The sequence below is a fragment of the Grammomys surdaster genome, unplaced genomic scaffold (assembly GCF_004785775.1).
Source record: "Grammomys surdaster isolate TR1022 unplaced genomic scaffold, NIH_TR_1.0 126048, whole genome shotgun sequence".
Lineage (NCBI taxonomy): Eukaryota > Metazoa > Chordata > Mammalia > Rodentia > Muridae > Grammomys > Grammomys surdaster.
Window position 1 is genome coordinate 526,650 of NW_021620860.1, and position 18,970 is coordinate 545,619.

The 18,970-nt window shown below is 41.9% G+C and overlaps 1 protein-coding gene across 1 annotated transcript; it reads left to right on the forward strand.

Moving 5' to 3' along the window:
- Window positions 1–6,655: 6,655 nt before the first annotated feature.
- On the forward strand, window positions 6,656–18,414 carry Krt222 (keratin 222). The gene is made up of 6 exons (XM_028755121.1): window positions 6,656–6,751; window positions 10,798–10,926; window positions 12,820–13,040; window positions 14,828–14,901; window positions 15,095–15,230; window positions 16,054–18,414. The coding sequence occupies exons 1-6, from the start codon at window positions 6,656–6,658 to the stop codon at window positions 16,277–16,279; spliced, it is 882 nt and encodes a 293-aa protein (XP_028610954.1). The 3' UTR covers window positions 16,280–18,414.
- The last annotated feature ends 556 nt before the right edge of the window (window positions 18,415–18,970 follow it).

An 18,970-nucleotide genomic window follows, 5' to 3' on the forward strand; every position in this document is an offset into this window, starting at 1 on the left:
TCTTTTCATACACGAAAAAGGGATTTAAAGTGAAGTTCTGATTAGTTTCTTTCTTCCCATATAACATTATTACTCTGCGATCAGTTGCTTTGGGAAAATTTGAACAAAAGCCAGTCTCCCAAGCCTTCATCTCAGTGAAGGGAACTCAGGTTCAGAAACATGTTCAGTGGAAATACCAGTTCCCCTCGTATGTTTGTTCTCTGCTGTCTCTGTAACTGGCCCAGAGCTAGAAAGTGCTGACTTGAGGGGGGGCAGAGAGGGGGGGTTGCGTCAGGCAGACTATGCAGCTGAGCATCCAGCACTAAGCAGGAATCTCCCTCCCACCCTTGAGAGAACACTTCCCACACTAAGGGGAAAGAAGACAAGATGAAAGGAATGGGAAGAGCTGGGCCTTAAGAGTGAGGCTGCAGATTCTGTCCAGGCACCAGAAAGCCTGCAAACCAACCAAACTGCAGGGGGGGGTTGAGGACATGACCATGCAGGAAAACTGTGCCCTGCTTTCTAGATTGTACCCCAGAAAAGGAAGAAGAGCCATATGGGTTAGGAGTGCCCGTGGAGCATGGATAGAAGATGCCAACAAACAACCTATCTGTTATCACCTTGCCACCAACCTTCAAGCCCTCACATGTGGGTCGATGCATGGGAGAAAGTATCTAGATGCTGAAAACCTAGAGGCTTGGCTTGGAGTTGTAGCACGGTTGGTAGGGTACTCTCCTTACATGATCCCAGCACTGCATAAACTGAGGGTGATAATAGAGGCCTGGGACCCTGGCACTAGGGGCATCGGAAGATCAAGGACATCTTGGCTACATAGAAAATTCAATTCTACCCTGGGCTTCAAAGGACTCTGTGTTAAACCCATTTTAAAAAATTAATAATCATCTTAAAGACTCCTTCAGAGTGGATGGCGGTGATTGCGGAAACTCGTGGGTACAGAAGGTGGCTGAGAATAAATGACAGATGAGTATTCAGCCTAAAAGAAAAGGTGTAATATTCCGTCTAAGGGTCCGGAACATCGAGGAAGAGGGAGGGGCCAGAAAGAATGTAACTAAGCGAAGGATAAGGAGGAAAGATACAAAATGCTACCTTCTGGACAAGAGATTGTAATCATGAACTGAAGCAACTGCAGATGCCCGCATTGGGTCTGCGCAAGTGCAGGCCCATGAACAGGCATGTGTGCTGAGCTATTTGCGCCTAACAGATTTAGCAAGAAGGAACGTCGTTGCCTTCAGTAGTGTATCCAATGGTAATCCCAACAGTCTCCGATGGATAGTTCCAATCAAACGCTCACGGCCGTAGCAAAACAAAATAAGTACAAGGCAAAGCCTGAGGTCGAGGATCTGGAAAAGGCACTGATGTGGGGCATGGGGAGGAGTGAGAGGATTGAGAAAATGAGGGGACTAGAGAGTCCTCACCTCTAGTCCTAGGAGTTCAGAGCCCTCTTCTGGCCTCTTCAGGCACTGCATGCATATGGTACACAGATACGTGCAGGCAAACACCCCATTACACATATAATAAAATAAATAAATCTTTTTTTTTTTTTAAGAGTAGGAAAGGAGCTGGAGAAATGGCTCACTGGCTAAGAGCACTGGCTGCTCTTCCAGAGGTCCTGAGTTCAATCTCCAGCAACCAAATGATGGCTCACAACAATCTGTAATGGGATTTGATTTCCTTTTCTGTTTTGTGGGAAGACAGAGCATTCATATGCACAAAATAAATATATAAATAAAAAAGTAGGGAAGAGAGCAATTAGAATGCATTTATGTATGCATATTAAGTTGTCAAAGAACAGACTACATTTTTTTTTTAAAGATTTACCTTTTACTATGTATGCAGTGTTCTGCCTACATGTAGGCCTGAACACCAGAAGAAGACACCAGATTCCATTACAGATGGTTGTGAGCCACCATGTGGTTGCTGGGAATTGAACTCAAGACCTCTGGAAGAGCAGTCAGTGTTCTTAACTGCTGAGCCATCCCTCCAGCCCCAGATTAACAATTCTAATGGGGAAAACTGAGGCTTAATGGTACCAATTGAGAATGAAGGAAGCATGCCTTTTTCTTCAGGTGTTTGGGTTTTTTTAACAAGAATTTTATGGTATGCATTTGAAGTCTGCAGCATAATGCTGCAGTGTACACCGAGGTGGGAAAGGGTTTCCGTGATGAAGAGAGTGAATTTATCTACCATCTCACACAGTTAACTTCTTTAATGTCAAGGGTAACTAAATTCTACTCAGTAAATAAAATCCCACGTACTGTATCATTTTATTAACTGTGTATTAGATCTCTGAGCTTGGCAGGAGGAGTGCTGCACACCCTCAAGCACAGCCGTCTGGAGGCAGAACCAGGCTGATCTCTGTGAGTTCAAGGCCAGCCTGGGCTACAAAGAGAGTTCTGGGATAGCTGGGACTATATAGAAAGACTTTATCTCATTAAAAATTAATTAATTAATTAAAAACTAGATCTCTAGGTTTAGCCACCCTCCCTTCCTAACACGTTGTGCCCTTTGACCTTCAGCTCCCTTTGCCCGACTCCATCTCCCACCCACAGCTCATTCCCACGGCTTGCCTATCTCGAATACTGCAATGAACACAAGAGCCAGGCCCCTTTAAGAGTGAATTTATGATCATCTCTGTAAGATTGGCATCCATACTCACTTATTCTGATAGCACTCTGGAGCCTACAGCTAATCACCAAGAATCGCATGAACCCCACAAATGGTGTTTAATGAGCTATTGTGACTGGTTCCTTAATAAAGAGCATGATTTTTCAAAAGTAGCTATATTTCTTTTCTTTAAAACAAGCGGGAGGGGCAGGATCTGAAATCTTGAAGTGGTTAACCTCTTCAGTCACATGCTTGCCCTCGTGTGAGTACTAACCCCTCAGAACCAATCCTGTGCTAGTGCTTTTATGCATGCGTATGTATGTGAGTAGCATTTCCTGGTGTGTACAAGGAATGTCCCCAGTAAGGGGCTCAGATTTCAGATTTACACTGTATCCAGTTGCTCCTGGTCACACACACACACACCCTGTCCCCCGAGGTGCTGGGGGTAGAACCTAGGACCTTGCACATACTAGGTAAGCTGTCTACCACTGAATACATCCCCAACCTACTGAACACTATTTACTGATGTATGTGTGTACTGTGTGCATGTGCCCTTTTGTGTGGATTCATAAATGTGTGTACGTGTGTGTATAAGCTAGAGGTAGGTGTTGGGTGTCTTCTTCAGTCACTGGACACCTTCTTTTTGAGGCAGGGTCTGTCACTGAACCTGGAGCTCATGAGTCTGGGAAGGGAAGCTGGACCATGAGTTGCAGAGATCTGCCTGGTTTGCCCCTTCAACGCTGGAGTTAGAAACATATGTCACTACCTCCATTTTTTCATTCATTTTACATCCTGATCACAGCCCCCTCCCTCCTCTCTTTCTTTTCCATCCTTATAAATTTCTCCCCCTGCTTCTCACTGGGATTCCCAGTGAAGATGACAACCTTGTCAGACACGACTGAAATATCTTTAAGAATGGACCTGTTGCTCCCCCTTTCCCTTCTCCTCCAAAAAAGGTACCACCTCACCCTGGGGTATCCAGTCCCAGAAGATCTAGACACATCCTCTCCCACTGAGGCCCAACCAGGCAGTCCAAATAGCAGGGAAGGGGATCCAATGCCAGGGAACAGAAATTGAGTGCCCCCCTCCACTTGTTAGGAGACCCACGTGAAGACCAAGACACTATACTCATTTCTTGTGCAAGAGCTGGACATCCAAACACAGGTCCTCACCCTTGTGCAGTAGGCACGTTACCACAGAGCCATCCCTCCTCCAAACCCCCAGACCTCTACCGAATACTTTAAATATGACTTGTCCAAACTGAGATGGGATATATAATACTCCTTGTATTTTAAAGACATTCTCAAAAGAAAAGAATGTAAATATTTTATATTATTATATTTTCAATATATGGGATTAAATACAATGTAATATTAAAATTGATTTCACCTGTTTCTTTTTATACCTTTTGATACGATTACTAGAGCACTTAAAACATCACGCATAGCTTAGATTTGTAGTTCACACTGCATTTCACTGACTTAGGTGTATTAACATGCTGGGAGACCCACTCAAAGTGCGGACTGACAAGCCCACTGCCTCGAGCTCAGCGCTCTGGGTTCAGGGCAGGACCAACCTGAAATGGCAAGGAGCATTTAGTTTTTCACTCCCAAATCTAAGTTGAGTTTAATTTGGTGTCTGGAGAGGTGGTTTCGTGGTTAAAGGCACTTGTTGCTTAATCATGAGGACCAGAGTTCAAGTTCCAGTACCCGTTTTGTGTGGCTCACTAACACCTACAACTACAGCTCCAAAGAATGCAGTGTCCTCTTCTGACCCCCTCAGGTATCCAAATACAGACACATCCATACACTCACACGGACACATACACCGATGTGTATATGCAAAACTTACATTCATAAGTTAACTCGGAAATTTAAAAGAGCCATAAGTGGGCTTGTGAGATGGGTCAGCTGGAAAAGACACTGGCCAACAAGCCTGACAATCTGAGTTCGATCCCTGGAGCTGCATTATAGAAAAAGAGAAATGATTCCAGAAAGTTATTCTCTGACCTCCACACCTGGGCCCATGTCAAACCATACACGCACACACACACACACACACGCATGCACGCATGCACGCACGCACGCACGCACACATACACATACACCTTTTAAAAAGCATATCAAAGGCCCTCTGGATTCTAGAAACAAGATCTGATCCATTCACTCTGTAAACAGCAACAGGCCCATTCTCAAAAATATTTCAGTCACGTCTGACAAGGTTCTTGACTGGGAACCCCAGTGAGAAGAGAATGAAGAAGCAAACACAGCGTTCTGCATGCAGTCAAAGTCCCCAGGGCACTTCAATGTGCCACCTTGGGTAGGACACTTGAGCCTTCTGACCACAGTTCTTCCATCTTTACAGGTCCCAGCATGTCAGGGACTGAGAAGATCGTGTGGAACTCTGTTGTTGAAGAGCTGAGGACGGGCTGGAGAGATGGCTCAGTGGTTAAGAGCACTGACTGTACTTCCAGAGGTCCTGAGTTCAAATCCCAGCAACCACATGGTGGCTCACAACCATCTGTAATGAAATCTGATGCCCTCTTCTGGTGTGTCTGAAGACAGCTACAGTGTATTCATATATAATAAATAAATAAATCTTAAAAAAAAAAAAAAAAGAAGAAGAAGAAGAGCTGAGGACGAGTCTCTTAAGTGTTACCTGTTGTTCTCTGCCTGTTTTCTAGTAACCAAAGTCTCCCTCAGTGGAGAGCCCATGGCAGAGACCGAAGGACTCAATTTCACAACACTGGTAGAATTAACTCATGGCTCCCACCGTGCCCCGGTGCTGGCCTCCAGCCTTGCCTCGTCTGTAACTTCAGGAATGGAGGAGTGACTTCAGGAATTCACCTCAGTCCCTCACACTCTCCTCTTGGGCTGGCGGACCACCACCGTGTGAGGAATACGGCTCAAGATAATCAGCAACCTCACTGAGGGTAGCTGTCAGAGTGCTTGACATGTACAAACACATTCTATGACTTTCTGTAGCATTTGGGGTTTTTTAATTAATTTTCTCAAATTAGCATACAAAGTCTTGGGGAAGCCATTTCTGTGTTTCCTTCCATATGACACTGTCCTGCTTATAGGCAACCCCCTCCACCATGGCCCTTCACCACCTCCCACAACGTTACCTTTCTGCTCCGAACCAGTCCCCTCCCTGCTTCTTGTCACCTGTATTCCTTTAACCTTCTGTTTTCTTCCTCCTTCCCTCTCCTTTAGCATTCTATTTAAAAAATCAAAACATTTATTTAAAAAAATACTATAAAGAAAAGTTTAAACTATCATATTTGGAGCCCAGTTTAATTCATTTTTTTAAAAAAAGAATTATTTATTTTATGTAAGTGAGTATACTTCAGACACACCAGAAGAGGACATCAGATCTCATTACAGATGGTTGTGAGCCACCATGTGATCCCTGGGAATTGAACTCAGGACCTCTGGAAGAGCAGTCAGTGCTCTTAACTGCTGAGCCATCTCTCCAGCCCCCCAGTTTAATTCCTATGCAATATCTTGGGAAAGCTAAATAAAATTTTGGTTTTTTTTGGGTTTGGGCAGTGGTTTGTTTGGGTGTTGTTGTTGTTTTGTTTTGTTCCCCACTCAGGGTCTCACTATGAAGTCCCAACTGGCCTTTAACTCAGATCCTTCTGCCTGAGTGCTAAGATAACATGCCTGCCCACTGTGACTGGCTAACTACAATTTTCTTGATGTTGTGAGCACATTCCCTACTGCAAATAACCGAACGCCCCGCCCCCACAGGCAAAGCATTCACTTACATAGGAAACCCTTGCAGTGACCCCGTGGGGGTCACTTTCCTCTCTTCCTGGGAGACTCGGAGATTTCTGCGGTACCAACAATGGGCGGGAACGGTTTCTCACATTTGCATAATTAATTAACAACCCTGGAGTTTCCCCAGCTTCTGGTGGGGGAAATGGTTCTCTGCATCTTTAAGGCTCCGCGGGGCTGTCTGCTCTGGCGACGCAGGCAGGGCAAGCTCTGCCGCAGCGACTCATCCCGTCGCTGAGGTCCAGTTAGCCAAGGTGGAGGATGGGAAAAGAATGGAGCTGTCCCAGCTCCTCAATGAGATCAGGGCAAACTATGAACAGCTCCTCACCAGAAATCAGATAGAGACGGTGCTGTCAACACGGATCCAGGTAATGATTTCATTCAACCAGGCACCTTCAGGATAAGGAGACAGTCCATGTCTACCCGATTCCTGTCCCGGCCTCTCTGAGGTACAGTATCTCCTTTTCCACGCAGCATCTACTGGGGAGGCAATGTAGGTGTTTCTGCACTGGGTCTGGGGTGATATAGGCAGGGAGCAAACCCTTTGGCTGTGCTGTTGAATGACCATTCAATAAATATTGATTGATGCACTGGAATTTTATATAGATCATAAAGTGACCGTCATTACTAAAACATGGAGTCAACAGCAATAAAATGGTGCTCTCTGACCTCTTTAGATTTTTTTTTTTCAGGAAGGAAGCATTCCGAACAACTCTTCAAAGATATTATGGAGTTAATTATAGAGGCAATTTAAATAACATCTGTAGAATCAAAGCTTGATAGTCAAGATTGTCTGCTTTGCACACTCTGGGAGGAGATAAAAGCCAGAAAAATATTTCTCGAAGGTTTCTTTCTATCATCTTTTCCAATCATTCAGTTTTATACTGACTGTTATAAATAGAACCATCTGAGCACGTGAACGTGGTTTTCAAAACCAAGGAAACAAATTCTGACAATCAAAATTCCCCAGCTGAGTAGTGAGAGACTCTACTCTTAAAAGTATCCATTTTTGCTTTGGGAACTGAGAACGGTTTACTTCCGGACACAAAGCTTGCAAGATATTTAAAATAAATAAATGAAACAGAGCCAACTCAGACCACGGCTCAATTTAAATCCCCTATACTCAGTTGTAAAGTGATATTTGCCATTAATAATTAAGGCCTCAAATTTAAATAAATTTAAAAGCAAATATTTGAGAAACAAAGTTTCAGAAATTTAAGACATTTTGTATTAACTAACCTCTTGCGCCGGGGTTCAAATTGTATCCCCAGGACCTAGACACAGCAAAGAGTTTACTTATGAACAGGGCCAACAAAAACAAAACAAAATGGTAGTTTAAAAAAAAAATCACAGGACTCTATTTTGTTAGTAACTTATTGAAATATCATTACAAATGTTGCCTGTGGGTAATATTCTCGGTTTTCAAGAAGAATGATTAGTTCCGTGGATTAAACAAGGTCACCAGGCTGTTGGTTTAGATGCAGGAGAAGTTTGTTTTCCTTGAAAATTATAAACCAAATGAATATTTTACAAAGTAGAAATCTAAGTTGAGTTTACAAGTCCCAGTGCTGAACAAACTTTAAATTTAAAAAAGCAAAATGTTTTATAGCGTAAAAGTTCTTCAGAGAAATGTATTTTCCCAAATAACTCACAAAGTCGGTTTATTTTATTACCACAAAGCCCTGGGTTCAAGCCCTAGACCCACGCAAGTCAATAAGGAAAATAAACATACAGTTGCTTTGGCTAGCAAATACTGCCACCGTAAGTCACCCCCCAAAACCCAACAAGCTAACATTTAGACCACTGTATCCTGTCGTGTAATTCTGTGGGATGAGGAAGCTGGGGCTTGGGGACTCTGGTGCTACACAGGATGAGATGCTGGAGGATGCCCTACTGACCGGCATAATCAAAGTGACTGACTAATATGTTTGGGACCTTGGCAAGAGCTTGCTGGAAGACTAGCTTGAGATCCTTGAGCCTGTTGCCTGCCCTCTGCATGTGGTCATGGGTCCCTGTCCACCTAGTCTCCCTACATGACCTCTCTAACCAGGTATCCAGATTTCTGACTTGGGGCTCCCACAAGCATTATGTGAATGCTGACAGGCTTCTTATGGCCCAGCCTAGAATTGGTACAGTATGGCCTCTTCCATAGCCAACTGGTCACAGCAAGACCTGAAGAGGTTGAATCACAGGACATGAACTTGAGAGAGGCATGGCTCACTAGGGACCATCTTGGGAATCTAACTAACACACAGTTTATCTGCCAGTTCCCCAATGGGAATTTAAAAGATCAGTGGTCAGCTGGGCGGCGGTGACGCACGCCTTTAATCCCGGCACTTGGGAAGCAGAGGCAGGTGGATTTCTGAGTTCGAGGCCAGCCTAGTCTACAGAGTGAGTTCCAGGACAGCCAGGACTACACAGAGAAACCCTGTCTCAAAAAACCAAAAAAAAAAAAAAAAAAAAAAAGATCAGTGGTCCCCGGAACCATATCTTGTTTCCAAGATTTTATTACCACTGTATATTGTGTTTTGGAGTTGCTCCTGTAGATGGTGGTTGCTTGACTTTGCCAAGTTAACACTAAGACTGAGCTGACGAAAGAGCTGACGAAAGAAAGGGAAAAAAAGTTCCCTCTAGCATCTTTCTTTTTTCATTTTTTCAGAGGAAGGGTGTGTGTGTGTGTGTGTGTGTGTGTGCATGTTTGCATGAATATGGGTGACATGTATGAGATTCATATGTGTGTTGGTCTATATGCTAATAGGGAACCAGGGCTGACCTCAAGAATTAGCCTCCATTGATCTTCCACTGTTAGTTGAGGTAAGGTCTCTTAATCGAACCCAGAGCGCACTGATATGTAGAATTGAGATTTCCTATCCCACCTTCCCAGGCTGAAATTACAGGTTTCCATATCTACCTAGCATTTGCATGTGTTCTGAAGATCTGCTGTCTGTAATCGTGCATGACAAGCACTTAGTTACTGAGCCAACTCCCCTTTTCTCTAATATCTTGCCCTAAACTTTATTCACAGACTTTTTATTGACTCTGGCTTCCTTTAAGCAAAATCTACCATAAAATCAAATTTGCATATTTAAAAGAACATAAAAAGTTGCCATTTTTTTTTCATACTTCAACTCAACACATGGATCCTGATGAGATCGGTGCTGGCAATGCAGTTAACAACAGGTGTTTTCTTTTTAATTCCAACAGAATGAAAACATTTAAAGCAAAATAGAAAATACCCCATTTTCCCCCCAGCACTTGCTAGCCAGGTGTTCTACCACTGAGCTATGAGTCTTCCCCTAATTGTTGTTATGATAGGAGAACAGTTAAAAATGATCACCAAGATGTATTCTGGGGGACTTGGAGGATAGTATGAGGCCCTGATTTTGATCTGCTGAGCTACATGTAAAAGTGATACGTGGTGGTGAACACTGATCCCAGCAGTGAGGGCTGGAGACAGGCACGTAGAGCCCTTGGCCTCACTGGCCAGCCATTGTAGCCAGCATGGGTCCCAGTGAGAGACCGTGTCTCAAAATTAAAAAGAAAAACTATGCCTGAGGCCAACATATAATATACGTAGACTATACATACACACAAACATACACCTACATGGACACACACCTTCATAAATGAACACACACACACGCACGATCGTTGTTATTACCCCAAATATCCAAACTGAAGATCCCTTCTAAAAATATCATCTTGAAAAAAGTAAAAGGGTTTCTGTAACACAGAACTTCATTTAAGAACACTGATGCCTACGACTAAGTTTCCAGTTTATTAGTCTAGTGATGCTTTTAGCAGTGTCTGCTCCTAGTCCACACATCAAGAATTGATGTGCGTCTGCTTCTATGAAGCAGCCTACAAAACATGTGGGGAAATAATCACTAAATTTCAAACGATCTTTCTTATTAACATATTCAAAAAAGTGAAAGGGTCAGAGGTCACGAATTTGTCTCAAAAATGTTTGTTAAAACAGATGTGGGGGTTTTTTTTTCTGTATTTCACAGTTGGAAGAAACTTTTGAGATCATTTTAGAGCAGAGAAGATTGGGGCTAAAAGCATAATGGACTAGCTCAGCATTTGACAGATTAGTAATGAAGCACCAGAACACACACCTGTGAGCCACCATGTGGTTGCTGGGAATTGAACTCAGGACCTCTGGAAGAGCAGTCAATGCTCTTAACCACTGAGCCATCTCTCCAGCCCAGAATGCACACTTGTAATCTAATACAAGTAGAAAAGGTTATTTGATTCCTATAGAATTTTCTATGATTGCTTTTGAACACCTCCCTTTCAAGAGTGCCCTTTGGTTTGTTTTTTTGGGGGGTAGGGGGTTGTTGGGGTTTTTTTGTTTGTTTTGTTTTGGGTTTTTTGTTGTTGTTCGCTGTTGTTATTGTTGGCTTTCTTACAGCTAGAGGAAGACATAACCAAAAAAATGGACAAGGACGGAGAAGCGCTGAAGGCAGCTCAGGCTGAACTCAAGGAGGCCCGCCGGCAGTGCCACCACCTGCAAGCGGAAATCGAGTCTCTCCACGCTGTGGTAAGGACGATCCCAAGGCAACTGGCTTCTTGCACCTCAGAGCCTATGCTTTTTAGAGAGAGGAGGGGCTTGGACATTTCCAAGCTTGTAGCTTGCTGGCAGAGTACCTGCCCAGTGTGTACAACACAGAGAAAGAGACACCAGAACTTTATGGTGGAGGCCGCTGACTTCAAGCTCGGATCCTCCCTCTTTCCCAGCCACTGGCTGTAATCAGCTCACTCTGGGTTCAGTTTATACGGAGAGAAATTCAGTTGTACTTGCTTGTGGGTCTGGGGCTCCCTGACTGTTGTTATGAGAAAGTGGATTGTGTGTTGTTATTATCATCTATAGTCTACTAACCACTGGCTTCATGCATCGTGTCATTGAGATTTCTAATGGGAAGATGGTTAAGCACTTTCCTAACATGGCTTTATGAAATTACATTTATTTGTTCGTTTGTTTGTTTGTTTGTTTGTTTGTTCATTTAGTGTGCACATGTGGAAGTCAAAGGAGGACTTTTGTGAGCCAGTTCTCTCCTTCCACCATGTGGAACCAGGGGCTTGAACTCAGACTGTTAGGCTTAGTAACAATCTCTTTGTCCAGAGAGCCAAATCATGGGCCCTTAAGAGTTGGTTTCACCTTTGACATTCATTTTCTTTTCAATATTTTTAAAAAATAAAATAATTCAGAATAACAGTAAGTTAATCCCAGTGTAAAGGACTTCTCTTCTCTTGCCAATAGAATGATTACAAGATTATTTTGAAATATAGAAAGCTATCTAGTTATGTATGTTTTTTAAAAAATATCCAGCTGAGCAGTGGTGGTCCACGCCTTTAATCCCAGCACTTGGGAGGCAGAGGCAGGTGGATTTCTGAGTTTGAGCCTGGTCTACAGAGTGAGTTCCAGGACAGCCAAGGCTATACAGAGAAACTCTGTCTCGAAAAACAACAACAAAAAAATAAAAACAAAAAACAACAAAAAATCCAATCCTAGAGAGTGAATCCAGGGCCTTGTACGTGCTAAACAAGTGCTTTACTATGAAGCTGTGCCCTTAGCCCCTACCCCTCAATGTGGGTGACTACTCTCACAAAGTTGCCCAATAGAGCCTTGAACTGGTGATCTTCCTGCCTGTTTCCTGAATAGTTGTCATTACAGGTAAGTGCCATTATGCTCAATCACTAAATACAATTTCCTCAAAAAAAAAAAAAGAAAGAAAGAGAGAGAGAGAGAGAGAGAGAGAGAGAGAGAAGAAAAAAGAAAAAAGATGGAAGTCAGGCACGGTGGCTCATGTCTATAACCTAACATTTGAGAGGCTGAGGAAGAAGGATTGCCCTTAGTTCAAGGTCAGTTTAAAGTAAAGAATGAATTAGGCCAGGTTACACATAGCCATAACTCCAAGTTCAGGACCAGCCTGGGCTAAATACACCATGAGACCTTGTCTCAAACAGCAAAAGGGGGGACAGCAAGATGGCTCAGCAGGTAAAGATGCTTGCCACAGAGCCTTGGCACCCTGAGTTTGACCTCCCAAACCCACGTGGTGGAATGAGAGAATCAATTCCTGAAAGCTGCAGCCTGATTTCCAGATGTGTGCTGCGGCATGTGTTTATGTACACATACACATTCACAGACACAAGTAAAGAAATGTAAGAAAAAGAAATCAACTAGCACAAAAAGTCCTCTTGAATAACTGAAGCACAATTATTATAACCTTTAAATTAAAACAAAACAAACAAACAAAAAAGGTAGAGCTACAGGTGTGACTCGGTGGCTATCCTGTTCTAGGACCTGGCTTTTATGCCATAAAACCAAATAATTAAATGGGTAGTAAGTAAGTAGACTATGAAAACATTGCAAATGAGACTTCAGAAGCTCTTGTCTTATTGCTGGTTCACTGCTGAGGATGTCTGTCAACAGGAAAGGGGCCTTGAAAACTCCCTGCAAGCCAGTGAGCAGCACTACCAGATGCAGCTGCAAGATCTGGAGTCGGTGATTGGCAGACTAGAGAAGGAGCTGCAGGAAGTGAGGCGTGGCATCGAGAGGCAGCTTCAAGAACATGAGATGCTTCTCAACACGAAGATGAGGCTGGAGCAGGAAATAGCCACGTACCGCCGCCTGCTAGAACAGGAAGAGATCAGGTACCTAAATCCTTGTCACTAATGGCACGGGTGGCTCGGGGTCAGATGCACAGAGCTATTGGTGTTGCCATCAGAGAAACCAAATCCAAAATAAAGCCCACCACCACCACCACCACCACCACAGCCTGTTCACTGGGCTCCTGTAGTGACGCAGGCTGAGTGCCTCCTCCGGAGAGCATGAAGAACTGTGCCTACTGCTAAACATGACATGTTAATAACCAGAGTTGGCTATTACACTCCTTGGTCACTAAGGTGGCTTTTGTCAGTCTTCCCACTTTCTCCACTGTTTCACCCTTTTAGGACTAGTCTTTGCCTTTAATAGATCACCCCAAGGAAGTTTGGAGACTCACACATTATCGTCACAACCCTGCCCACCTGCCCCCCCCTTAGCCCCCCAGTAAACACACAAATAATAATAATAAAGTTTGGGCATGGGGCTCAGCCAGAACAGGGCTTGCCAGCATGCATGAAACCCCGAGTTTGCACTGAGTTTGTTCCCCAGCATCACATAATCCAGATGTGCATCCCTGTAATCCCAGCGCTTGGGAGGTGAAGGTCATCCTCAGCTCCATATCAGGTTGGAAGCTAGCCTGGGCTACAGGAAACCTTCTCTCAAAAAGTGAAAATAATACACAACTGATCCTATTACACAAGCATGATAAACAATACTGGCTGGAGTCACAATTTTAAGGCTTTAAACAATCCTGAGAGAAAAGGGAACTAATGGGGAACTCTTTGTTTATTCAATATTTTATTTTACAATATTTATAAGGTCTTAGACCTTTAAACAATGGCATCACCTCCAAGTTTCTATATTCCCATAAAAATAAATCTTTGTTCTTGATTGTTTCAGAATCCTGAATCTTCTGCAACACCAGATGGAATAGGGTTAGCTTATGAAATCTTTAAAAATCATAAATGGAATTCAAAATATACCACTTGCTAGCTGAATGACCTTGGACAAGTTACTTAGCTTCACTGTGCTTCTGTTTTCTCAACAAAATAGGAATGCTATTGCCTACATCACGATACTGTCGGGAGGACTTAATGAGTCACCATTATGAAGGGCTCAAAGCACTAGCGAGCGCATGGTGCTGTGTAAAAACTACACGATTTGTTATATGATAGTATGTAATAGGTTATTAAATAATGATGGTAGATGTTAACTTCTAAGCATTCAAGATTTTGACAAATTGGCTTTTAATATTTTATAATTTTCCACATTTGTACTATTATGTTTGAGATATAAATACAGGAAAATACAAATAAACAATGTTATTATACAAAACCCAGAAAATCTAATGAGCAATGTGATTAGATATTATACATTGTATCCCTATGGCCTTTGACCTGTTAACAAGCTTCTCCTAGTTCCTCCAGTCTAAGAAGTAACATGTTTCTGAAGTTGTATTTTCTGGGCATCTAATCCCCATCCCCCATCCCCTCCCCCACTCTCTACATTCCCCACTCGGAAGCTGGCTCAGAATTTGATATTTACTAGTCTCATCCAGCTCTTTGGTAATACAGATACATCTGTATACAATGTAGAAAATTGGTCTGTGTATTATTTTAGCCCTTATAAAACTAGCTCCTAGTTTCCCTTCACGCTTCCTTGTGTCTGGGCGATTCACTGAGATGCAGCATGGCCTGGCTCATCACTGTGAATGCTGAATAGTGTTCCCAGTGTGTGACATGACAACTTACCATTCTCTTGTCTGTTTCCTTTTGTTTGTTTTATTTTATTTTTTGCTACCGCAGTGTTGTTTCTATGACTCTTTCCATTTCAGATATTATGGGTGTATCCAAGGAGAGAAAAAAGAAAAGCCTACCAAGAGTAAAGTTGGCTTTCTTCTCCCCTCAGGTGAGTTTCTGACATGATAACCTAATTTGAAACTAGATGTATTATTGGTGGAGATAATACAGAAATTTCTCCAATGCAGCAAAAAGAGAAATGTTCAGTTCTTCCATGTTGTGACTCCGTCCCCTCCACACTGAAATGCACTTTATTTTCCTTCTCTTTTTCAACATTGTAACTTAATGTAACATTTCCACAGCCATTATAAATGAAATATCTTTTTCAACAAAAGTCTCCCAAAAGTATGAAAATGAAACTATGGAGTCAGTGATGAAACAGGCAGTAGTGAATGGAAACATGGCAAAGGAGAACGCTGGGGCCCACGGCACCATTCAGTAAGTAAACCTGCTTGACTCTGGAATAGTACCAGGCCTGAGAAAAGTCACCTCCACTGAGCAGTCTTAGTGGTCCTTTTCAAATATTTCAAACACTGCCAATACACTGTGATTTCTCAGGCAGACATGAATACACACATAGCAACACAAAGAAGAGTGTGTAAAAATTCACTTTTTTTTTTCTAAAACTAAAATTGGAGCATAAGAATTGTGTAGAATCCCAGCACTCAGGAGGCAGAGGCAGGAGGATCTAGGTGAGTTTAAGGCCTGCTTGGTCTACATAGTGAGTTCTAGAATAGGCAGAACTATATTAAGAGACTGCCAAAAAAAAAAAGAAAGAAAGGAAGAAAGAAAGAGAGAAAGAGAGAAAGAAGGAAAGAAAGAAAGACTTTTTAACTAAAAAATGTAGAAATTTCACATAACTCTATATTAAAAAATATATTCTTATGGTAGTTAAACCTGTGTCAATTAGAAATTCCACAACTGGGGCGGGTGGAGAGATGGCTCAGAGGTAAAAAGCATGTGCCCATTCTCAATCACTCACTACTCCAGGTTCAGGGAAACTGATGCCTTCTTTTAACCTCTGTGGGCACCAGGCATGCAAGTGGTACACATACATACATGCAGACAAAACACACATGAAATAATCTAAATAGTTAAAATCCTACAACCTATACATTATATACAATATATAATATACATTATATATTATTCAATGTATATGAACTATACATTGAATATGAATATGAACTTTCATGTATATGAACTATACATTGTGTCAATTTCTTCTTCTATATAAAAAAAGTTTATTTTCTCATTTCAGAACAGAGAAAGTGGATGAAGTTATAAAAGAATGGGAAGGTTCATTCTTTAAAGATAACCCTCGGCTGAGGAAAAAGTCTGTTTCTCTCCGGTTTGATCTGCACTTAGCAGCCACCGATGAGGGCTGTTTAGAAAGTAGACAAGATCTGCCGGATATCGAAGTCAGGCTTATCATGAGAAGATCCTGTAGTATTCCTTCCATCAAACCCCCACCAGCAACCGACTAACCCAGAGATCGTGTTTACCAAGGGCACTCGAATGGACCTACGTAAGCCATACAGACCGTCAGTCCCGAATGTAAAATATTTTATATGTATGGAAAGTGTTAAGATGCTGTGGGCTGTGGCTCTCCTCAGAGAACACATAAGGAAGAGATGATGTTGCTAGGACTCCAAAGATGAGCACATTTTTTTTTTTTTGAGAGGGGTTGCTTAAAAATAAAACAGAAATCCAGAGTGGATTCTGTTTTATCTATCATCTAAATAGTCTTTATTCTGACAAGCTTTATCAGAGACTTTAAGAATTAGTCTGTAATTTTCCTCAAAGGTTGAACATCCTAAGGAAAATAGAATAGTTTGTTTGAAAACTGAAGAATTACAGTGAATTACTCTCCATGGTTCCAGGACCAGCTGAACCTAGAATGTTCTACTTCTAAAAAGGCAGCAGTTAGGAACAAATGTTTAAGGAGGGGACTCGACATTCACTTAGGACTTTTCCTTTTGAGGCAATCATTTGAACCCTGGGAATTACAAAGTGTTCCATCCATGAGCAGTTCTGAATGAAGCATAGAGCATACCCCAAGGCTATTCTGACAATTAATAAAATTGGGTTACTCTATATCTTAAAGCTTTTTTAAAATCAGTATCAGAAAGTCAGTTTGTTGAAAAATAAAGGATGTATACACACATACACACACACATACACACACACACACACACACACACACACACACTCCAGCTGTACAAAACCTTTTAAAGCACATTGAAAAGGTGGTTGACTCCAGTTACTAGGAGAGTTACCCAGCTGCTCACCATCTGCTCTTCCAGCTGTAAAATGAAGTGTGAGTAGTGTTTGCTGTGGGCCTTAGAGGAGAGATTCTATGAACTTGGAGAAATAGTCCTTGCAGTCATTTCTGTGAACTAGAGCATAGTATTGCTATCTCAGCTAAGAGTGTCTGCAGAACTTGTTCTTAAATTGTTCAAATTATAATAAATAGAGATGTAAAATATATTTGTGAATAAGTGAAGAATTGTTGCAAAGGTTTTGTTTGTTTGTTTGTTTGTTTGTTTGGGGGTTTTTTAAATTATTTATTTACTATATGTGTATTCCTGCACACCAGAAGAGGGCACCAGAACTCATTACAGATGGTTGTGAGCCACCATGTGGTTGCTGGGAAATGAACTCAGGGCCTCTGGAAGAGCAGCCAGTGCTCTTAACCTCTGAGCCATCTCTCTAGCCCCGCTACAAAGTTAAAAAACAACAACACCAACAAATTTGTTTAATGCAGGTATATATACTTTGAGACCTTAAATAATAAATGCTTGTTTTACGAGATAAGAGATTTATAGGCTTTTTTTTTTCTAAACAACAACAAAAAGGGAGTACAAACCATCTGTCACTGTTCTTTGTTTGCAGCTGAAGTATCATATAAGGGCTACAGCTATACTAGCACTTCAGTGGAGCCTGCAGAGCCCCTCTCCCCCTCCCTCTCTCCACATGTGGATATATGCACATATATGTTGACTAGTAAATACACTTTAGCCACAAGGAGCTTACGTTAATTAACGTTTAGTATAATCCAGGAGTTTAACATCTGCCTTTTTCATTACTCTCAGTTGCTTTCAGCCTGACTCACTCTAGTTAGTAAAAAGGAATAATGTTTGTCAAGATAACAACAGTATGTTAAGCACTTATTCTTGAATAAGCATCTGACCTGAAATTGCATCCTATACATAAAATATTTCTTTCAGGCTGAGGGTATGGCAGGGTGGCAGAGCTTCACCTAGCACACAGGGGACACTGGGTTTGGACCTCAGGAAAAAAAGAGGGGTATTCATCATTAAATGCTCTGACTTTATTAAAGCTTTGACTGCAATCATATAAGCCATTGTACTGGTTACTGCATTATGCAACAAGATTACGATAAAGCGATACATTTAGTGCAATCTACTGCAGTGTTAGAACTGGACCTTGTAAATGACAACCTGCTAGAGAAGGTCCACTGTGGGGCTATTATGTGTGTAACATGCAGTACTTGAATTTGTAAACAAGTTTTGTTTGCTTTGAGGCATTTTAAAATCAGATTATGAATTTACCAAAGTAAATGATACCACCATAATAAAAAAAAAAAACTAAACATGAATACTAAGGCTTCCTTGTATTTGAGCTCTCTTATTTCAGAGGTGTCTGTGCACGGTTAAGCCAGACAAAGCTAGCTCTCTTGAGGAAGAATTAACTTGGTTTCCAAGATAAATTAAGGATTAAGTTTTAAAATCCAGAGAATGTTGGAGAGTACACACCTGCAATCCCAGCACTTGGAAGGCAGAGGAAAGATTTGAGTTCCAGGCCAGCCGGAACTACATAATAAGATCCTACACACACACACACACACACACACACACCATAACTACAATTATAAAATCCTATAATTCTGGGGAAACTATGACAGTAGCCAGTGTTATTCTCGAAGTGCTGCAGGACTCCAGGCACAGCAGTCAGCAGATCATTTGGAATCGTCACAGAAAATCTGCAGAACACTATTGTTTTAGAGAAGAACAGAAATGAATATTCCTCCATCTCCAGGAAATATTTCAAACGTATGAGCACATAACAAAATACAAACATAAAGAGTAATTCCAATTACTGACAGCTGTAGGACTGTAGCCCTGGCTCTGTCGGTAGGACTGTAGCCCTGGCTC

What these genes read in the sequence shown, in the direction of transcription:
- Krt222 (XM_028755121.1), top strand. Translation starts at nt 6,656, where the DNA reads ATGGAGCTGTCCCAGCTCCTCAATGAGATCAGGGCAAACTATGAACAG. An exon ending in TGGCTTTCTTCTCCCCTCAG is followed by an intron (nt 14,902 to 15,094) that starts GTGAGTTTCTGA and finishes ACATTTCCACAG; the next exon opens with CCATTATAAATGAAATATCT. An exon ending in GGGGCCCACGGCACCATTCA is followed by an intron (nt 15,231 to 16,053) that starts GTAAGTAAACCT and finishes TTCTCATTTCAG; the next exon opens with AACAGAGAAAGTGGATGAAG.